Raw genomic sequence first — 22,525 nt, 5'->3', positions numbered from 1 at the left:
GAGGCCAACCATTTTTTTTCTCCTTCTTGGCTGGGCAGAGAGGGGAGGGGTAAACATTAACACACACACAGCAGGGATTGAGGGAAACGAGAGAGAGAGAAATTGCGCGAACACCAGCATACACAGATGTCTTTTTACCATGTCGATGAATGTGCGTTGTTCCCCCCCAAAAAACACAAAACCAAAAACAAACAAACATGGTGCTACCGGGTACTAGTTAATCCCTTAAAGACAACATGAGTTGCCTACAAGACTGTTCTGAAAACAGCTCACCAGGGACACTGAATTACTGAGAACGTTTAAAACAGAAGAACGTTAATATTTCTTTCTTTGAACTTAATATGGTACGCTTCTTAATATAGCAAATATTCTATATTTTGTTTAAAAATACAATTGAATGGATTCAATGGAAAAAATGTTACTTTTATTTTCTAAAATATATTAAAAAAAGCACATTTTAGATATTTACACGATATTTTGGACTATTGTTTTCATACTGTGAGAATCTACTATCAGCCCATCCTTGAAAGAAACCCCTGAAAATGCTAAGTGAAATAATTTGACAAAGTAATATTGAAATAGTTTATCGTTCTACTGAAAATTAGCTGTTGCTTTATTTAGTGGTCCTGCAGAATTACTGCATAATCGTTGACACAACCCCAAGATACAATACTTTCCCTTAGTGGTCCTGCAGAATTACTGCATAATCGTTGACACAACCCTAAGATACAATACTTTTCCACTGGTATCAAGCCAACATGTTCATAATTTTGCTGCTGTAAATTGGGAATTTCTCCATTGTGAGACAAATAAAGGTTTTCTTATTTATTCTCTTTTATTTATTTATAACCTCAGAGGAAGCTTGCTGATTAACTGTCAACAGGCAAGACAGTCCTTTAGCCCAAGCTCGATTGAGCTTTGTGAGAGCAGAGAGGATTACCTACCTGAGGATACTGTCATCATGAGCGGCGCTGGGCACAGGTGCATCAGAAGGGCTGACTGGCAGATCCACATCAGGCTGGCCAGGCTGTGCATACACAGGCTTTGGTTCTGAAAAAATACAATCAACAGCAAGTTAGATTATGACCCAGGGGGCAGAAAAGCTGCCATACTAAAAAACTGACCTCCTGTGGTGCAAGGGTCAAACAATGGATTATTCTCTTTACTCTGGACACTTAGTTGGTACGTTCATGCTAAAAAGTATCTTTTAGCCTTTATTGGTACGTTCATCCTAAAAAGTATCTTTTAGCCTTTATTAACAGGTTCGAAACTAACTTTGTTTGTCGAAGTGCAGTAGGCTGTTGTTACCTGTAAAACACTTCCTAAAATTCTAAATAAAGGTGTTAAGGATACCACACTAAATCCGAACAGCATGACTTTAATCTCAAGATAACCCCAGAAGTTGTTATTTGTAAAACTAATAAGAGTAGAAACAACAACAATTATTATCATCATCATTATCATAATTATAAAATGCTTCATACCACTGGAACAATAGTAGCAAGAGTTATCAACGACCTAGATCTTAGTGTTTACTCTCTAGAGCATCAGTTTTATAAAAATAATTGCCGCTTCGGTTTAAGTCCCTTTTATCATTCGATGACATGCTTCATGCCCCCCCCCCCCACCCCCCGCATGACAACAAAGGCTTTATGATAGAAAGGAAAAGATATATACCAGGCAGCGGAGGTAACTGTTTGTCATCTCTGGAGCTGCTTTGGTCACTACCCTGAGATAAGACACCATCATCAGAGCTTTTGACTGGCGTGGACATAACCCCTGGTTTAGATCGCTCATCATCTCGACTTCGATGGCTAAAAGAAACAAAAGTCAAGATTACAAAAAAAAAAAAAAATTCTCAACACCAGAATGACAATTGGAAGTTTCTTGTCTTATTGTATAAACGGTTGAATGTAGTTTGAATATATGACATTCAGAACTGTCAACAACATATGATTCAATTGCAAAAGCATAATCAACATTTTATATTTTGAATACTGAATATAAATGACAACATCATATTATTTCAAAAGGTACATTCCCCATAAATTAGTCACGAGAACTACACATATGACCAAGTAAAATAATGTGGGACTTGATCAAAAAAAAAAAAAAACAGCAAACTCGCAGGGACAAAGACACATTTATGACTTTTCAGACTCCATGCATTCAATCCCAGGTGCTTATTTATATTTGTTTAATTGTTTTAGAAGTGGTTTGATTTTTTTTAAGTGTCTGAATGGCTGGCAAGGAATGAATCAACTTTGTACAATGAGTCCACTGTACAAAGTTCCTCAATATTAACATTTTCACCAACTTATCACAATTTTCCTTGATGTATTCTCAGACAAAAAAAATACATTGAAAATCTATTACCTGTATACTAAGCTACAGAAAAGAAGCCACCACCACTTAAAGAAGACAATTTATACAATTTTGTATTAATCGTGAAAAAAATAACAGTTGTACTGTATTTGTCACTTTGTGCGTGCGTGCGTTTGAAAGGAGAGGTGTGCAGCACTGAAGGGGGTTGGGAAGAGTGAGGCATGAGGCCGAGAGAGAATGGGCTGTGCTACTTAAAACAATAGTTGAATTCCAATCTCATCACATGACTGCCTGTTGGAACACACCACTTGAACTGTACTAAGAGCCTTTTGTAAAAGATTTTGAAAAAAACACAAGCTCCAAATAAACCACTTCTGTTACGGTCACACTGATACAGTAAAACACACACACACACACACTATATATATATATATATATATATATATATACACACATACACACACATACATACATATATATGTGTGTGTGTGTGTGTGTGTGATCTTGTTGTGTATCTGCAGCCCATTGACAAAGAACTCCATGTCATCATAACAGTATTACAATAATAGAATTTCGACTGGAGAAAATGTCTGCAATTGGCTGGCAACCAGTTCAGGGTGTGCCCCGCCTACTGTCTGAAAACAGCTGGGGTAGTCTCCGGCACGCCTACGACCTTCGTGAGGATAAGCGGATTAGAAGATGGATGGATGGATGTACAAATGTACTGTTTAATGCTTGAAAATGGGTAAAAAAATGACAGCCAGTGCTGTGGCTTGAATGATTTCACATTGATCAGTACAACTCACAATTCAACACATTTATCAGAAGAAACACTAACACCATACATAGTATCTCGGTCTGAGCATCAAATCAAAATATGACTGACAAAAATAAAAGATGGAAAGGAATACAACATTTTTACTGTCAATAAAATTTAAATAATATTCAAAGAAAAAAAATTGCAAATTACTCACTCGTATGTCTGGGTAAGCTGCACCATGACACCTAGCGAGGCACTGGAATAGAAGTCACTGAGAAACACTTTCCTACGCCCAAAATAAACTCATGTCCAATAAGAGATACTCTGCATGAAGAGAGTTGTAAATGATTTGGTCCATTCAATAATAGTGAACATGTCTTGTCCAAAGGAAAAGAATGCTTCTAAATCCTGCAGCCAATCAGGTTAAGCAAACCATCTGTCCTTGGTCAAAGCACTGTGGGAAGTATGTCAAATTCCTTTTATCCTCCTGAAACGGAGAGATAATCATTCACTTACGTCATAGTCTAGTGACAGGCGTATTGTTATTTCCTCTTCTAATGCTTCATTTACAAATGCAGTGTGAAAACTGGAAGAAACTCAGAATCTGCATACAAAATGAGGCCCACAGTTATGAATTCTATGCTTTTGTGTATTTATGGCCAAATTAAAATGATAGTATTGATGAAATGAAAGGGAAAAATAATAAATGAAAAATAAAGGCCAGCCAAACAATGTGATTTCAAAAGGAAAAGTACTGGCTGTATGTAGAGTATATATTGAGATGTCATTTGAATTAAAGGAAAAACTAGTCAACTATTAGTGGCTGTGGCAATGAACAACATATTGGGATGGTTGATGAGGCCTTTAAATAAAGTCCGGGGTTTTGTTCCCTCCAAAGTCAGACTTCAGATCTTAATACATTACAGAAAGAACATGACAATGCCATTATTCAAACACATCTGCTTTTGACACCAAAACAAGCTTTTTTTTCCCCAGAAAGTTTCATTTGCAAGCAGTAACTTGCATCAAGAGAAGTAATACAAATACTTAGTTTTGCTTTGAAAAATTCCCCTGTAGTCGAACATATATATATAAACATGATCCTTAATGAATTGACATTTTGATGTGTGTGCCTGTTCAACATTTAAACCCAATAAAATGATCCGCCAAACTACATGGCTTAGCTGGTTCATGTCTGGTGTCAACCTCTTGCTCTCTTACACTCCTCTCACGTTGAGTTGTATCGATGAGGCAGGGTGAGCTTGAGAAAATACTTGTAGTTCGGAAGCACTTATCATGGGTCAAAAGTTTCCAGCGTTTTGACGAACCACTGCTTTTGCAAAATTGAAATGTCTGGATCTTTTGCAATGTGCAACACGATTTACCCTGACTGTTTTCCATTAGGAGATACTTCGCAGTAGCCTCAAAGTACACGATGCCGGGCAGACAGCACCGCCCTCCCTTGATAAAATACTCTACAGGTTTGAAATTAACGACCATTTTAGTTACTTTATCTTTTCTTGTCCCCTACTCATCTCATCTGCATGCGACAAGGCACTTTGTCACACTTTTCTGTCCCACATAAGTCACCAGCCCAAAACAGGAGAGAAAAAAGAAAAACACTTCTGCAAGCCTAACATTGGACTCAAGACTTGAAGAGATTGACTGTTTTCAAATTAACTTCTCAAAATACTGTGACCATAAACTGGCAACTGACAAGCATTTCTTGTTTCGGCCAGTTGGAGCATGGCTGATGGCTCCTTTACGAAAGTGACAAGCCTGTTTTACTCCCCAGTCTTGTTTTACTGTCTATCCACAAGCCTCCAAGAGCTGAGCCAACAAGATGTTTAATCTGTTGTTTTTCAATGTAAGGTTGAAATGCTAGGCGACACACACACACACACACACACACACACACACACACACACACACACACACACACACACACACACACACGCTCGTATATAAAACTAATCATTTGATATATATAACAAAATCTCTAGTCGAGGATGGTCGTATTTCTTTGTGCATCTCTTATACTCACCAATGCAACCAAATAATTTATATTAGCACACTAAATATAATAAAAATTGTATTAGCAAGACTAATTAATCAAATATCAGATATTTTTTTACATTCAGTATGTGACTTGGCAAATATTCAGAATGTTTGGTTGTTTCTATGTTGGTTAAAATGGTTTCAAGGTTTTGGCAAGAAAAGTCACTTTCAAACACAGTCGGCGAGGAAACAAGAAGATGGATCAATGGGGCTTTCCTTCCCAAACTGGGGGAGGCATAGAAAAATGCATTGATCATTCCAGAGGGAGGTCGATGGTTTATGCATGTTATGATTTCAGCTATTGATTGATGCATTCATGGTGGGCAGTCGGCACCCAAGCTGTGGGTGTGAAGATGCTACATATACTGCATGTGCAGCAACGGCAGTGTGGATGTATCACAATGCATATGGGACAGATATTTTGCACATCAGTTTAAATCAGTAATTTGCCAGTGATTACTCCAATACCTGCCATTGGTGATCTGCCGAGGTGAGAGCCGCAGATGGTCCGATGGCTCATTCCTGTCAGGTGATCGTCCCCGGCCACGGGATCGATTGGAATGGTCTGATGTCAGTGAATGTATTTCTGAAATGTCTGTGAAAGTCAAATCAAATGTTTCAGGAGCTCATGAAGTCCAAAAACAAGACATATCTTTTTTATATGAAGTAGTAAGTGCTGAAATAAATACTTTGTCTATTGAGGAAATATATATCTAATCAGTCTCGTGTTGCATCTTTCAAGCCTGTTATCTCACCATCTCTATCGGAGTTATTGGCTGATGGAATGCTGTCATCTAGGTCAGGAATGTTCAGGAGCGTGGCTCGGTCATCTCTCTGAACAACCATTTTCAGCTTGCCCTTTGATCGCTCAATCAGCTTCTTGGCGTCTATCAATGATAGGTTCTCAGTAACTGTGCCATTGATCTGGTGCGGAAAATGGATGGATGCCCATTGAGAAATAGCATAATCATGTGCAGCGTTTACAACTGAGTCACCAAAGAATCATGAGAATAAAAGATATAATCAGCAACCCTGCATACTTATTTATATATTAGAAATTGGAATCAACAAGTATCATAGCAACAACCACTTGCAACGAAGCATACTCGACTTTTACTCAAAATTAATAGCTTTGTCATAATAGGATCTTATTCTATCCAATGACAAAAAGATGTTAGATGATGAATGTACGTACACAAACATACCAACAAAATGTATTTTCCCCCCCTTATAAGGCATGGAGCTATTTACACCAACATTATGCGATTATAAAACGTGATTTGAAGCCAAATTTCAATATTCACAACACTTACAATCACACATTCAAGTTGGCTATTTTCATACTCTTAATTACTTTTTTCTCCACTCAAGCACTTTATCACAGTGTTAGGAGCTCATGCTCATGGCTCCAGAGTGTAGTGGAATAATTTGTGTATACTACGGTCAAACCAAACACAAAATTGAACTACAGGACGCACATCGCAACATGGCAGCCAATCAATCGCAACACGACAGCCAATCCGCATTGAGAAACAGGGTGCACACAGAGTCCTGTGCAGGTAACTTGGAATAAGAATGGAGGAATAAAATACTGATTGTGGTCTGTGGATAAGCAGAGCACAGCCAGCTTCCAGTTTTAAACACAATCACCAGCCAACTGATTGACGCGTGATGTTCATAGATTCCTTTTTTTCTGTCAGAGGAGGAAGCCCCTCCGCTTCTTCGCTGTCACGTGGCATATTATCTTGTCATCAAACTCCTGAGTGAAAATTGAAGCGAAGCGATGTTTCACCTTGGGTTTGACCGTAGCATCACTTGGACTACTTGAACTTAAGTCAGGGAGGGACACCTGGACCGCAAGGCTAATTCTCCGTTTTCCAGATTGGTTGTGGTGGATCCGCCTTCAACATCATCATATCAAGTGCAGTATGCACAGACGCAGCTGCACATTACATGAAGCTGCAGTCAAATCAGCCAATGCAGCGGGGGGAGAACATCTCACACGCCGAATGTATTGGAGACAGAGTGTCACTCTATCACCAGAAAGAATCACTAGGTTTGTTATTAGTCTTTTTTAAGAGCCACCAGGGGAGTCTGGATACGACTATTTACAGTATAAGGATGGCAACAGTGTGTCAATTAATATAAAATCTCAAATTTGCACTCCTCAAGACAAAGTGACTTTAACTTGAGAAACAAATGGAATGTGTGACAATTGATAATGAAGTATTGGTACCACTGTAAAAGCCACAAGGCCTCGTGGATCACAGTGACACAATAACTGGATTGTCATTTTCCATTAAAAAATAATAAGGAACAATCTCAGCTTCTTTCACCATTCATAATACAAGCAATGTAAATCTTTTAAACACAACCGCATGCAATCACTCTTTAGTCTCTCACCTTCAGAACAACATCTCCTTCCTGGATGTTTCCATCCCTAGCAGCTAGGCTTTCGGGCGAGATATCCTTCACAAAAATATGGCTGGCTAACCGCAGTCCATATTCTGCTTTCGGTGTTGAAATACATAACAAAAAGAATGTTAGCAGCAGCGAGCCAATAAAAAGCATTTTCACAGTTTATCATTCAGACTGAACTCGGAATGCACAGCAAATCTTTCTCACCGTATTTGGAGACAATGTTAGATTATGTTGCTCGTCTAACATTTTGTGTTGTGCCCCGTCATGTCGAGTCGACATTATGTTGCTCACCTTCATTTTTCCGCGACTTGACAAGTGTGACCTTGGAAGGCCTGCTAGGAGCAGAGGAGGCTTGTGAACGTCGATCAGAGCGTGGTGAAACGCTCCTTTCCCGTGAGGCACTGTGATCCCGTCTTCCACTACTGCTGCGCTCACGATCGTGTCGTCGACTACTGCTCGTGCCTCCACTTGCGCCAGCATAGGCACTTTGGCCAGCACGACCACTGTGATGCTCATAGCCATCTTCCTCGTCACTGTCCTCTTCCTCATGCTCTGACATGGTCTCCCTGTCCCCTGGCCGAGAAACAGGGATCTGTACTTTCCTTTTCCTCCGAATAGTCTGAGAATTAAAAGATGGGAGTCGTAAGGGACACAAAGTAGCCACTTTTCACATTCTGGCATCCCAGTAAAAGGGCACGTCAGCAGCATGACAGTACAGACAGGATTTATTCACTTGTCCTTCAGACACAACACATCAAAGTGGTTCCAGTGCATAGATAATTAAATGCATGGCGCCATCAGCAACAACTGCTTTCAATACACATGGGTGTGTGTGTGTGTGTGTGTGTGTGTGTGTGTGTGTGTGTGTGTGTGTGTGGCATGTGTTAAACTTCATACTCCCTTACACATGGGCAGTGTAACAGAATGACAGACTTTAAATGCCCCCTTGAGCTGCACACTGAGCAACGTGATAAACTACACAAGACTGACCCTCGCACATCTACAAACAATCCCAAACCTGCTGCAAAACATAAATCCAATAAAATAAAATAAAAACTTGACCTCTGGCATTCTTAGGGGAAACAAGTTTTGAAACCAAATCACAAACAATGTGCTAATATAGTCAAGGAAAAAGCATATTGCAGTGGAGTTGTAGCTCCATTTTGGCATCAGTGAAGAATATAGAGAGGAACGTGGGGGAAGAAAGAAGAGAGAGTGGAACGAGCCTGACTTTTTTTTTGTATGACAAGGCACTTTTCAATCTTGTCATGAGGTTTCCAATTGGCAATCACACTTTATTTGCCGAGCAAAGATTTTGATTGACAATATATATATATATATATATATATATATATATATATTTTTTTTTTACTTACCGTTTAATGTGGGAATGCAGCATAACTAGTTGCAGATAGTTGGCAACCCATGAAAACTAGCTGCATAAGTTTAATTGGGGTTGGTGGCTTTGTACAAAGACGGCAAGCATAAAAAGGCAGAAAAAGGGGTATGAAAAATCATCATGTCAAACTTACTATCTTTGCATTTTTGCCACTCTTGCGCAGTTGTTGTACAGCATATGCATGCTCCACGTTGTCCATAGACACTGCATTCACCATAACCACACGGTCATTTTCTCTGAAAAATCCAACATGAAGATACTTAACATAGGGAAATATATGCAGGTATGTTGAAGGAATCTTGTGGAAACTTACTGCAGCAACCCCTCTGCTGGACCTCCTTTTAAAACATCAGATATCACGATGGACGTCTCCCCACTTTGAAAATGTGGGTTGTCCCGCCCACCTGAGATGGCAATACCAAACCCAAATCCAGCAGCCTGCGCAGAAAAAGATAAATCACAACATATTGATGTGGCATACTATGATGCTATTTAAAATGCGTCAATAAACCAGTTGTTACATCTAGCTCTTTAAATCTGTCGTATTGCAAGAAACAGAAGCCAAATATGTTTGTGGAGCATGTTTCCACCCACAACAGACAGCTCTACAGAAGCAGGCCATGTGATGTAAACTTGCATCCACAAAATCAGCAGAGAGCCAAAAGGCTAGCAACTGTGCCCAACAACACGCCGCTCCTTCAGCCTCACTAAAGCATCTACTAATTAGATTACAACAACCAGGCCAGTCTAGACCGGTACTCTCGTCAATTTGATCATGGGGCACAACAAGGTCAACTGAAAATATTTTCTAGCCTCAGTTTTGGAAATGACTATTTTCATTCATTCTGCAAATGTTTAAGATGCAGCCGCAAATCACTATTATTTCATTATCAGGCAAGGTGCGTTTCGTGTCCAATTCACCGTTGTGGCCTTTATTTTCCTGCAAACCCTTTTTTCTATGAAATCCATTTTTGAAACATTGTATACTGTCAAATTCACCGTTTGCTAAAGGCTACTTTCTGTTTGAGCATGACTGTGCTCCAGTCCACAAAGCAAGCTCCATTAATGTATACTCGGATGAGTTTGGTGTGAAAGATCTCGACTGCCCTGCACAGAGCGCACTGACCTCAACCCCACCCAACACTCTTGGAATGAACTAAAAAGGAGATAGTAATGAGCCTGGCCCACTTGGCCAACGTCAGTGACCTCACATTTGGCTGAATGAACAAACATTTCCAACGACAAGCTTCAAAAATGCATCGAAAGTATCTACAGAGAGGGAAGGCTCTTATAGCTGCAAAAGCGGGACCAACTCCATATTTCCTGGGAGTCAAACACGTGCTCCAATACCTTGCTCAAAAGTACCGCCTGGGGGACTGATCAGTGGTTGATACTCATTTTGTTTCATATGATTCGGAGGTGCGGTGAGTCTATGAAAATGAAATCTGACAAAAAGCAAGAGTGCCATACACGTCCCTCTTTGTTTTGAGCAGGAAGGAAGAGAAAAGAAGTAGTTAGGAAGTGGATGCTGATGTCTTTCTTCCTTTAGCTTTGTTTCCTGCCATCTGGGCTCCTTGACTATTGTTCCAGCACCATACATCCTGCTCCTACAGCTGGTCCTCTCAGTACAAAGACAGAAGACATTTGATTGGGTAGACGACATGTGGCAATGTAGAGGGAGATGTTCAGAACAAATGAGAGCTACTTTGCAATTAGGACCCAAGATACGGGGACGGGGGACAATAGAGAAGAAATGGCAAAGTGAATTATAGGGCTGTAAAAAACCTACCCTGTGAAGGGTCACTGTGTGCTGTTCCCAGATAACTGTTTCCTCCATTGCTGCACTCTGCAACAGAAGAAAATACAAAGGAAATGTTCATTATGGTGTACAGTTGTTGAGAAGTTTAGACCAGAAAAAAAGCAATACAAAATAGCTAATTACATAACATCACATCAAAATCACATTCTTCACTTAATGTATTATCGTGCATGTCTGAGTTCAGTACAAATGTATGCCATGATTTTATCATAGCCATTATAAATTACATATCCATTTGACCAAAAAACCCAAACAATGCATGCAAAATGTGGTATGACTGGCTGCAAAGCATTTTAAGATTCAGCAAGGAACCACTTATTCGTAATGGAAGATCGTGAACCAAGACAGCCACGAAAAAGTAAAAACAGTCAGTCATAGGAAAGTAGGCAATGTCTTGCTTTTTTGCATGATTGGGAACCCACAACTCAGGCCACATGTGATGTAAAAAGATTATGAATGACAGCAATGTGAGTAAAGAGCCATTAGCGATCGAGTGAGATACGAGAAGCGGAGTTAACATGCACATATTATTCTTGGCTGAATCATTTGAGAGAGCTGAAACAAAGATTAACACGTTTATCTGGTCGTCTATTGCCATCATTCATGTTCACCATTCGGTTGTATCAACTGTCAACCCGGTTTCCCGTATGAATGCGTGTTTCTTCAGCTTTCAAGCAGTTAAATTCAGAAAAGAGCCATTTTACACTGAATGGCTGCTTTTCCATGGACCTAGAAGGTAATTATTAGGTCTGAAGCTAACTTTTTATGTCTCTTGCCTAAATGCATTTTGTAATTTCTATATTGCTCGCTTCCAGCTAATGAAGCTCCACTGCTGTCGGTTTTGTCTGCCTGGAGGGAGTGAGCTTTCAGCTGGCTGTGGCAGAGTGCACATTAACTACCACTTCCATAATCAGGCCTTCAAAACAACACATTGTGTGTGCGCTCTCTGCCCAACCCATCATTGGGATCATTTCCCATCCTTAATCAGCACATTATAGCTGCACAATCTGATCCATCATCTTCAGGCCCATACTCATTTACTGTCATTATCTTCCTCTTTTAATATTGTTTGGCTGCATCAAAATGTAATTGCAATGGGCAATAGATGGAAGGTCAAAAAGACTCATATATATGAACACATGCACATTCAAAAGGCGGGTTAAGCAGGAGACAGAATCCTCTTTCACAAGAAGAGTGTGCAACGTCCATTATCACGCCAACAGGAGCTACAATTAACCAAATGTACCTGAACTAAATGATGATGAAAAAGACACATTCCAATGCTAATATAGCAACTGTTCCACTTTCCTAGCAAAACGTTGGAAGATGACAAAGGACCAAAGGACATTTTAATTAGAGATGGCCCGTAAAATATTTTTGACACCGATCTAAAAAAATTGCCTTTCCTTTTTTTTTTGAGCAAACTTGGTTATTGAGATATTGATCTATAAACATTTGTGCCGTATTGATTTTACCATGCATTGTCATTTATAGCATGAAACACCTGTTGCTTATCGCAAAATATAGTTCTACATTAATTAATACATCCATCCATCAATCCATCTATTTTTGGAATGTGGGAGGAAAGCGGAGTACCCGGAGAAAACCCACGCAGGCCCGAGGAGAACATGCAAATTCCACACAGGGAGGCCAGAGCTGGAATTGAACCTCTGCGCTGTGAGTTCGACGCGCTAACCACTGGACCACCGGGGCGCCCTTACTTAATACAATATAGTGCTGTCTTATTTTTATTATTATTATGAAAACAAGAAAAAAATGAAGGCAAGTTTGGAATCAGCGTCAAAAAATAATCTAGAAAAGTTTACTTGCATTTCAGAAAATTGTTGCCCTGTGTGTATTAGATAAAAAAGGGGGAAGGAAACCTCCTCTAGTGGGAAACTGCGACAACAGATCACAAATCATTTGTGTTATGTAACCAAATCCCCCCTCCCCTTCAAATTACAGTATAAGACATTTGGCAGAGAACAAAAACTACACTGCACTACTGTGCGTGACGTCTACTTAAGTTCTAGATACTCATCTCAGCGTTTCAGTCATCTGCAACAATGAATCAGTCGGCCCCATCCTATTGAAAACACAGTTAACCCTTTGACCCTCATTTCTATGGTAGCCCTTTGTGGATGTTATTTATGTTCATAATTGGCACAAAGCTTGGGTGTCCCCCAAAACTATCCGACCCTCTCGAGTACCCCTCCCGTCTGCCACTTCAACTCTCACAGTAATGCTGTTATTGTACGAAGGGTTCTGACCCATTTAGCCACTGCTTCCGCAGACATTCCCGAACACATTCAGTTCTCGGAAGTGTTTTGTGATATATCCAGCCATCCATTCACTCACTCATTTGTCCGACTGGCCAGGCCCACCGTGGGGAACTACACATGAGAAACAACAGGGTGGTTGGGTCATGGAAATCGGGCAGATACGGATGTCCTTCGACTGTGGCTTGTGCTGTTACGCAGGGAAGTATGAAGAAGAACTTGCTTCACTGATTACACAAAGGAATGTATCAGTCGACACATTAGGGAAACACATACAGTATATGCAAGTGAAGACTCCCAAATCATTCAAGAGACATCAATACTCCGAAATTAGCATATCAAGATAATAAATAAATAAATAGATAAAAACTGGAACACACTACTGGTAACTAAACAAATTCAAGATTCAAGCCACCGTGGTGAAAAATAGCGGGCTCCGCCTGTCTCCTATACAAGTTTGAATATTTACTGAGTCCACAGCCTGCACTATCATCGAGATTGTGATGGTAATTAGTCACTGCAATCTGAAATGATAATTAATTGGCTGGTTGGTTGGGTAAGAGCTATAATCAGCATCCTAAGACCCCGAGTATCAGGGTGGAAATCTAACCAAAAAAAAAATAGAGTAATCAAGGCAAATGAGCATTTTGGCATTTATATTCCTAAACATTTCTCTTCAACAAGATGACAAATTCTGCAACAAAAGCAAGCTCAAAATGTGTCCGATTATAAAAGTATTTACTTTGTTATTTGAACACTACGCGTCACTGTAGCAAAGCACACAAACCTCTCACGTCTCATTTTCTATACAGAGAAAACACAAAATGACTAACGGGACAAAGGGACAAGGTTCTTTTAAGTGACAGAATACTGCAGCATGAAACAATAGTGTACTTGATGTTGCCCAAACTAGTGTATTTATACTTCCATTATTAGTCAAGCTTGAACTATGGCCAACAAGGCTGGGGGGCTGGGAAACAAAGAGCAGCAATCAAAACACACATGACTGTGCGCGCACGCACGCACGCACACACACACACACACACACACACACACACACACACACACACACACACACACACACACACACACACATCATGATGTACAGGGTCTCTTTGTTCAAGCCTGCCTTGGCCTGGCCCTTGACACACAGTCCGATACAGTTGATAAAACCTCGCTCAAACTCTTCAAAGGCTAATCCGCTCAATTTGGGCATACTGATGAAGTGAATGGAACATTACTGATGATATGGACAATAATAATCGGCTGGAGAAAGCCATGAAAGTCTGCGCATATATGAATCCGTTGTGAAGCCCACACAAAATAATGTCACCATCCTACAAAACCTCAAAAAGAAAATTTATCCATTCTGCAATTAAGCAAAAAACTCAGCTGAGGAGCATCACCAAACATGTTAGCCAAAAACAGACACAGAGGTAAGTCACATACTCGGCTTGAAAGCAATCAAAACACAAACTTGATTTTGACCACAGTTACCTGAGGGCAAATACACCCGAAACCAACGTATTCCTTCACATCAGAGCAACCCTTTATAAAACAAACTGAAGTAAACTGCGGCTAACTCGCTGTTATCTAAATATTTCCTACTCACCTTTCCAGCATCTTCCTAGCTGAACCACAGGAATAATTCAAAACAGCAGGAAAAATAAAAAACAGATCAATTAAAAACAATTACCCATGTCTCTGCCATTCATTTGAATGGTGCAATAAGCCAAAGTTATTACTTGCATTTTTGAATATTGGGTAGGATCAGAGCGTAAGCATTCTAGAGAGGGACAAAAGCGAGGTAAAACCCTTCCAGTGCTCTAGATTAGTATTCCTGCAATCCTTGACAGCCTGAGGCAGGATGTAAGCAGGAACAGCCACAGCACCCACAGGAAAACGCTCACTTTCCTGTTTGCAGGAAACGGCTTCGGCCTCCACTGAAAAGTTTAAAATTCCTCCTTAGATAGCTCACGATCCCATCACTATTTGGAGGTCAAGTAGTCTTTTCCATCAGGATCATTAGCAAACAAAAATGGCTGTTAAAAGATTTTTGCAGTATATTGGACACCTGGTTCTAAGTATGCAATACAAAATTTTCAGACTAATATTTAAACTGGCGACTCCAACAAGAACTGCCACTCTGTACAAGAATCTTACGTGGCATTAGGCAGTATTAATAACCATGGTAACTGAATTTTTCGGTCTTCCTCCATCCACAGAATCATTTAGAGTATTGTACAGCACGATGACAATTATGGCTGAACATTTTTGAAAAATTGTGATTTCTCAATATTGTAATTGCAATTTACTATGCACTTCTTTTTCTCTTCATGTGCTTTTTTTAATGATGCAGAAGTGAAGCTTTTTCTTTATGATGCAGAAATGAAGCGTACAGTAACAGTTGTTGAGGTTTGAATCAACAATTAACATGTTCCCTGGGCGTGACTGAGAGCTCAATGTGTGATGTATGTATGTGGAGTGCGCATGTGTGAGGGAGAGGCAGCTTGTCCGTGAGAAAAGTGCACAAGTGTGTGTGTGAAGCAGTGCGCAGCTTGAATTGAGTTTAATGAACATTGAGAACGAGTGCCATAAATAAAGCCATCTTTGCCGTGCAACGCCCGTCTCCTCTCTGTTGTTTGTATGGCTGCCGGACTACCACCATCGATGGCAACGGATGATGAGCATGCCTCTCAGAGATCGGGATCTCCCCTGCTTTTCCAGACCACTGTCATACAATCGAAGTGGGAAAAGGTATCAAACGGTTGCACCGCTGCATGATAAAGAAGACTGCACATTGTCACACAACAAAAGTGTGTGGAAAGCTTTTGTATAATGGGGGAAAGCATCTACCGGTGTTTAGATTTTATATATATATATTTTTTTTTTTTTTGCTTATTTGTTATAAAATACTTGGGAAGAGGACTTGGGAAGAGGACCCTGAACAAGAATAACGGCATAGTAAAATTGCAATTGCATTTAGATTCATCAACATCATTCTGACCTGTACTGACACCGGTGTACAGTGGATTACCACCATTCGCAAAAATCCACGTACAAGAGACGGACGGCCATTAAAATGAATTGGGGGGAGGAAAAACAACCAAATTAAAAAAAGAGATAATTATATAAAGATAGATAGATAAGATAGATGTGCAATATGCATTTTCCATGAAAAATGACGGGAAAAAAAGGGGGGGGGGACAGAGTCCACGGGTGCCAACCTGCAAGTATGCGGGGGTCCATTGTATCCCTATTTTTATCACTAATGAGGCATATGACACTGGGGAGGGTAAAGGGGAAAACTGGGTCCAATTTAGGCATTTTCGGCTCCCTTTTGTTGCCAGTGGTTGAGACATGAATGGTTGTGTGTTGTGTTATTTTGAGGGGACAGCACAGCACAATTAGACTGTTAAACAAGCGGCAGATAGTTACACTGACCACTCTATATTGCAGCAAAGTGTCATCTGAGAAGCCAGGACAGCACAAAAGACGAGCTATGAGGTACCTACTCTCTTGATAAGTATGTCATTCCTCGACGTATATTTAATACTCAACACAGACCATTATTGCAGAAAGCTCTGATGGACAGAGGCCATTTTTAGAACAGGTTTTGTGACTGTGATGGGGGATAGGGGACAGCCAGAACTGTGCATACACATGGTTGGGTAGATGAGGGCAAATCGCCAATAGGCAGATGACAATGATGATGATGATGATGCTGCTGCTGCTGAGCCTATGTACTGATGCAGCGTTGTGCTGGCATGCTTTAATATGCTTGAGTTAATTAGTCTCAAACAGCAGCTCTACTCTGTCATACATCTCTATGAAAAACACCACAAGGACCCCCTTCAGCAGAACAAACAGATAAGCACATTTACACACCGCTGACTGAAAACTATCTGACAAAGAGTGACTGCTGGACTGGTGAGGCTACGAATAAAATACAAAACCTATAATCCAGGCTTTTGGATTAAAACGTTAATCTGAGCCATGCTTTCCTCTGAAGACTATTGCCGCCGCTGCTGCTGCTGCTGTCTCATGACAGCAGACGCAGGGAAATAAATAGAAGGACGGACGGATGGACTGAGGGCTTGCTTGATGCAAAACGGGAGACGACTGTCAGGACTGTGAATCCGATTCTTCCAGTGCACTGCCACATTCATGAAGACATGCCTCAGTCTCAGCGGCATGCCAACCATTTGAGGAAGAACATGTTGTTCTCACCCTCAACTACAGCTGGGTGATAAGGTTTAAAATACAATCTCAAATTTTTAGATTTTTTTTCACTTTTTTTTTCCACTTCACTTTTTGAAAAAGCAAATGACAAAGATTTTATTCAAAATAAGTTTGATTTTATAAGGAAAACTGAAGTAAGAATAATTATATTGTGTTGTTTTTCCATGTTTAAAGATGTTTCGCAATAGCTTTGTAACCAGCGATGTCGCTATATAATCAGCGATGTCGCAATATAATCAGCGATGTCACTATATAATCAGCGATGTCGCGATATAATCAGCGATGTCACAGTCTTTGTATAAACAGCAATGTCATGTGATGTTGAGCAATGTCATTTGTTAAGAACAAAGGTAGCGTGGCGTCAGGCACGCTTAGACTATAAAAGGAGAGATTCGGATACTGAGAGTTTAGAGTCAGTAGAGTCTAGAGTCCGGAGTTCGCAGAGTCCAGAGTCTGCTAAGGGTTGCGTACGGACGCCCAGCTGGTATTGAAGCTCGCTCTACCTGGGGTGTTGGCTCTCCATCCTATTGACGCACGGTAAGGGCTGGATACTATTCTAAGAGCTTGATACACTGATATTTGCTTGTTTGACATATTCTGTGGCGCTAATAAACGTGCAATTTATTAGTAGCAGATTTGTCTCTTGTGCTATTGAATGATTGTGTGACATATTCTGTGGCGCTAATAAACGTGCAATTTGTTAGTAGCAGATTTGTCTCTTGTGTTTCATTTCTGAGTGCCTATCTCCAACGAACCTATTCTAAATTTGATACTGAGCCAGGGCGAGGTATCAGAAATGTTTTAAAACAAAAACCTTATTTAGCTCTCCTGATGCCAAACAAGTTGTGAAACAGCTCTTTCAATTTACTGTATACACAAATGAGAAATATTTGTTTCGTACTGATAAATACGTGCTACTGTCCCTTTGAGTCAGAACACGTAGGCTACGTTTTAAAAATAAATAAAATAAATAAATACATAAAAAAATGCTCTTAAAAAGATAACATTCTAAATGCTCAACAATTTAATATAAAATGACTGCTTTTGCTGCGTAGAATGAGGTACGTCTTTGGCAATGGCTCAGACGTTCGAGTAGGTCGTCCAGAAAGCATTCCTGCTTTGTCCAAGTCATGTGTCATTGTGTCCTTGACCCTCCTTGCCTCCAGTGCCACTCATACTGGTGTACGTCTGGGTGTGAATTTGTGGTCGTGGTGGTGGAAGGAAGGGCCGGAGGCGCACACTGGCAGCCATGTTTCCGTCAGCCTGCCCCAGGGCAGTTGTGGCTACAGATCATAGTTTACCGCCACCAGAGTGTGAATGCGTGAAGCATGAATAATGTATCCATTGTGAGCGCATTGAGTGTCCGATTGTCCAGAAAAGCGGCATATAAATCTGATGCATTAGGGTTGGTTGGGAAGATTTGCTGTGATTGGCTCAAACTGATACTGATATGCAAAATAATTGAAAATGTTTCTCTGTCTGTTTTTGAAAGGCTTTACAGAATCAGGATTTGGGAGCTGATCACGCAGTTTAAAAAAAACAAACAAAAAACAATAACCGATCCAATCAGAAAATGGACAAATCTATTTCAAAAACGTGTTCATTTACTCTAGAGTACTGGGTAATGGCACCAGCCCTGCCCACGAATAGTTGCACGTAACTGACACCAATTGAAATGCCCGGGAAAAAAATAAACAAACCCTAAAAATGTGATAAAATGGAACTCTGCACTATGAGTCCGGTTATCTGGAACGCTCCACTATGAGTCCGGCGTGATAACCGGTCGACCACTGTGCCACCCACGTTAAATATATTCGTAGTTGGAGTCAACATCTGCTTCGCAAATAATATCTGGACATCTTTGTAACACTCATATAATATTTGGTCTCTCTCATTAAATATATTCGTAGTTGGAGTCAACATCTGCTCCGCAAATAATATCTGGACATCTTTGTAACACTCCTATAATATTTGGTCTCTCTCTCTCTGGACATCTTTGTAACACTCCTATAATATTTGGTCTCTCTCTCTCTCTCTCTCTCTCTCTCTCTCTCTCTCTCTCTCTCTCTCTCTCTCTCTCTCTCTCTCTCTCTCTCTCTCTCTCTCTCTCTCTCTCTCTCTCTCTCTCTCTCTCTCTCTCTCTCTCTCTCTCTCTCTCTCTCTCTCTCTCTCTCTCTCTCTCTCTCTCTCTCTCTCTCTCTCTCTCTCTCTCTCTCTCTCTCTCTCTCTCTCTCTCTCTCTCTCTCTCTCTCTCTCTCTCTCTCTCTCTCTCTCACCTGGGGGGAGAGTCCTGTATGTCTGCATCTAGCAGGTCAATTAATACTGTGGCAGATGACTCTGCACATGGTCAGCATTTTCTTGACCTTTTATTTTTTTATCAGGTGCAGACTTTGAGGAAAAAAATATATATAAACATTCCTACAGAGCGCAGTTGTGTTAAGTGCAGATGACTGCAAATAGCTTGAGTATATCCTGACCAGAGACTGAGATAGGCTTTTTTCCATCTCATACGCAGCTTATCCAGCAGCAAAGTCATCCCAACTCAACCGCACTAATTGTCCCCTGCCAACAGAGGCAAAGTGCTCAGAATAAAAAGAAAAGGGCACAACCCTTTCAGTTGATTTAGCTTAAAGGGGACTTATTATGGACTTTTTTTTTCCTTGCATACAAATAGTTCCGTCTCAAGTGCCTGCCCAGTCAATTAACCAGTATGAAATTACGCGACACAGAAGTAAATCTCTTGCTTTGCGCCTATTTCAGAAAGTGTGTTTTCGAGATATTCTGAAATTTACCATGCATGCATAATAAATGTCTTAATTGGTGTATTGTAATTTTGTTTCGCAAAAAGATTGACAGTGATTCAAGTTATTTGCAAACTATTTCTACATGAACATGAATGCAATGAATAATTTAAGTGACTTTTAATTGACTTGATGGTAGCATAAATTCCTTCAATAAAAGAGGCACATATGTACGCTTGCAGTTATCAATTATGTATCAATTAATATTGCATATTTTGCTCAAATGCATAGTATATCAAATCTTAAACGGAAAACTACTATGATTATTGCTTTTTAGAGCATTTTTCATTGTGTTATCGATGGAAAAAGCACACCACCTTCGGCATGGGGCGGGGGGTGTTTGAACCTCAATATTATTACCACTAATCGGATATCAGATGGTGTTGCATTCACAATAGTGTGGCCATCTCACACGCTCGTGGGAAGATCAGTATCGCCATGGATCATAAATTATATGTTGGGGGCAGAGACGACTTGGTGACTGGCCTTTAGTCTGCGCAGACTGAAGACACAGCGGGCAAATCACACATCCATCCGTGCTACCAACACATACCACAATGGACACCTGCTTCAAGGAGCACGTATGTGATGAGATCTGTCAATATTTCTATCCAGCGTTCGTAACAAACAATAAACACAGGCTGTTTGATTGTAATTCTGTTGTTGCCACAATTCAACTGACACATTTTCATGTAAAACAAACCCCTCAATAACGGTTACGCTAGCCAGTTTATTGCTGGTATCTCATTGTTTAATTTCACAAATGCCATCCCCACAATAGACATAAAATACAGTAGCAACCAGTGACGAATGTGCAATATTAATTCATTTTCATTTCATTTCATTTGCATAATGATTAATACTGTATCCGATTGCTACCAGGTCTTATTTCAGTAGACATCTCCATGCATGCACGCTGATAGCACTTCACAACACATGGTAGAAAGACAAACACTCGACACAATGACTTATTCTGAGGCTACATTCACACTGCAGGGCGTGATACCCAATTCAGTTTTTCTTTTTTGTTAAATCAGATCTTATTATGCACTCATTCAAATTACAAACACAAATTTGATGTGTAATGTGACACGCACGTACACAAAGCAGTGACGTGCCCAAAAAAAAAACGAGGACGCGTGGCACAGTGTCTATGAAAGTAAACACTGTGCCACGCGTCATCTGAATGATGACTTTTTTTCCGGTCAAGTTCTTTTATTTTATTACTTTCGTTTACTTCCTGCCAAAATGTCTATTATCTGTTTATATGTTCAGTAAACAAACAAACAAGACACAGTTCTGCTTTAATGTCACACATTTACATCTGCTTCTGATGCACCACTGCACCTAAATAAGGCATTGCGGTAAACACCTCACTTAATAACTAAACTACGATGAAACATGTCATCGATGGAAAAATGTGTACGATCAACCATATTTTGGCTTTTCCAGGTTTACAAGATGTTTCATCTCATAACCATTCCATTCAAAGGCCTATGTCTTGGCATTATGCCTGAAGAATGTAAAACCCCAACCAAAAACGGCAACATTAAAGTACATTTTGTGCATTTTGTTGCACAAGCTTTTTATATCAAATGATTTCTGGAACTCTCAATTAGACTATTGCACCTATCGACACTCCGCCGGAGCAAATGTTTCTCTCTCTTTCGAGCTTGAAGGATGCCTTCTTTAACGGCATGTTTGAGATCCTTTTACAGATGTTCAATGGGATATACTGTATTTTAGATCAAGGCTCTTCAGAATAGTCCAATGTTTTCTTCTAAGCAAAACTTGGGTATTTTTAGCTGAGGTCATTATCCTGTTGGAGGACCCATGACCTGCAGCTAAGAACAAGCTTTCTGACACTGTGAAGCACATTATGCTCCGTAATGATACGGTACTATTGATATTTCAGTCCATCCTGGCACATACTGCATGCAGACACACTGAGCCAAATGCAGCAAAGCAGCTCTAGAACCAACCACCTTCATGTCACAATAGAGACTATTCTTTTCTTTGTGCACGTGCAATGATCACATTGTTGGTACCCTTATGTTAAACAAGGAAAACCCAAAATGGTCACCCAAATAAACTTGGAAGTGTTTAACTGGAAACTGACAAAACGCATACTGACAAGCCACAAAGCATCGGAGACCGTATATTTTGGACGGAATGTTAATTTTCCGGAAATATAAGTTTCAGGGTATTTCAGTGACCACTGATTTTTTTTCTTTATCTTTTTAACGCCATGTCCCAATGTCCATGCATGTATAACACTGATTTACCACTGATGGCCATTATACCCTGTGGGTGGATCGATTGGAAACTTCACTTGATGGTAGTGGACACTACGTGCAAGCCAGGCAGAGTTATAACCAGCCCCAGAACTCAAACCTTTGTATTCATCTTATCTACACATAC

The 22,525-nt window shown here is 40.2% G+C and overlaps 1 protein-coding gene across 12 annotated transcripts in view; it reads right to left on the bottom strand.

Moving 5' to 3' along the window:
* The window catches only part of tjp1a (tight junction protein 1a), a 116,131-nt gene that overhangs the window by 23,015 nt on the left and 70,591 nt on the right, over positions 1–22,525 (bottom strand). For 6 of the 12 annotated variants that reach the window (XM_019867289.1, XM_019867287.1, XM_019867292.1 and 3 more), the window contains 9 exons: positions 10,753–10,809; positions 9,277–9,401; positions 9,097–9,199; positions 7,856–8,183; positions 7,547–7,653; positions 5,899–6,067; positions 5,612–5,738; positions 1,678–1,814; positions 945–1,050 (listed from right to left, as the gene is read on the bottom strand). In XM_019867289.1, coding sequence (XP_019722848.1) covers positions 945–1,050; positions 1,678–1,814; positions 5,612–5,738; positions 5,899–6,067; positions 7,547–7,653; positions 7,856–8,183; positions 9,097–9,199; positions 9,277–9,401; positions 10,753–10,809 — 1,259 coding nt within the window. Of the gene's footprint in view, positions 1–944; positions 1,051–1,677; positions 1,815–5,611; positions 5,739–5,898; positions 6,068–7,546; positions 7,654–7,855; positions 8,184–9,096; positions 9,200–9,276; positions 9,402–10,752; positions 10,810–14,673; positions 14,868–22,525 lie in introns of those variants that run through there. The other 6 variants (XM_019867288.1, XM_019867290.1, XM_019867299.1 and 3 more) reach the window with 2 other exon arrangements.

This window comes from Hippocampus comes, unplaced genomic scaffold (assembly GCF_001891065.2).
Source record: "Hippocampus comes isolate QL1 unplaced genomic scaffold, H_comes_QL1_v1.1 scaffold2, whole genome shotgun sequence".
Lineage (NCBI taxonomy): Eukaryota > Metazoa > Chordata > Actinopteri > Syngnathiformes > Syngnathidae > Hippocampus > Hippocampus comes.
Note: the sequence above shows the minus strand (reverse complement) of the source record. Positions and strands in the feature narration are given on the sequence as shown.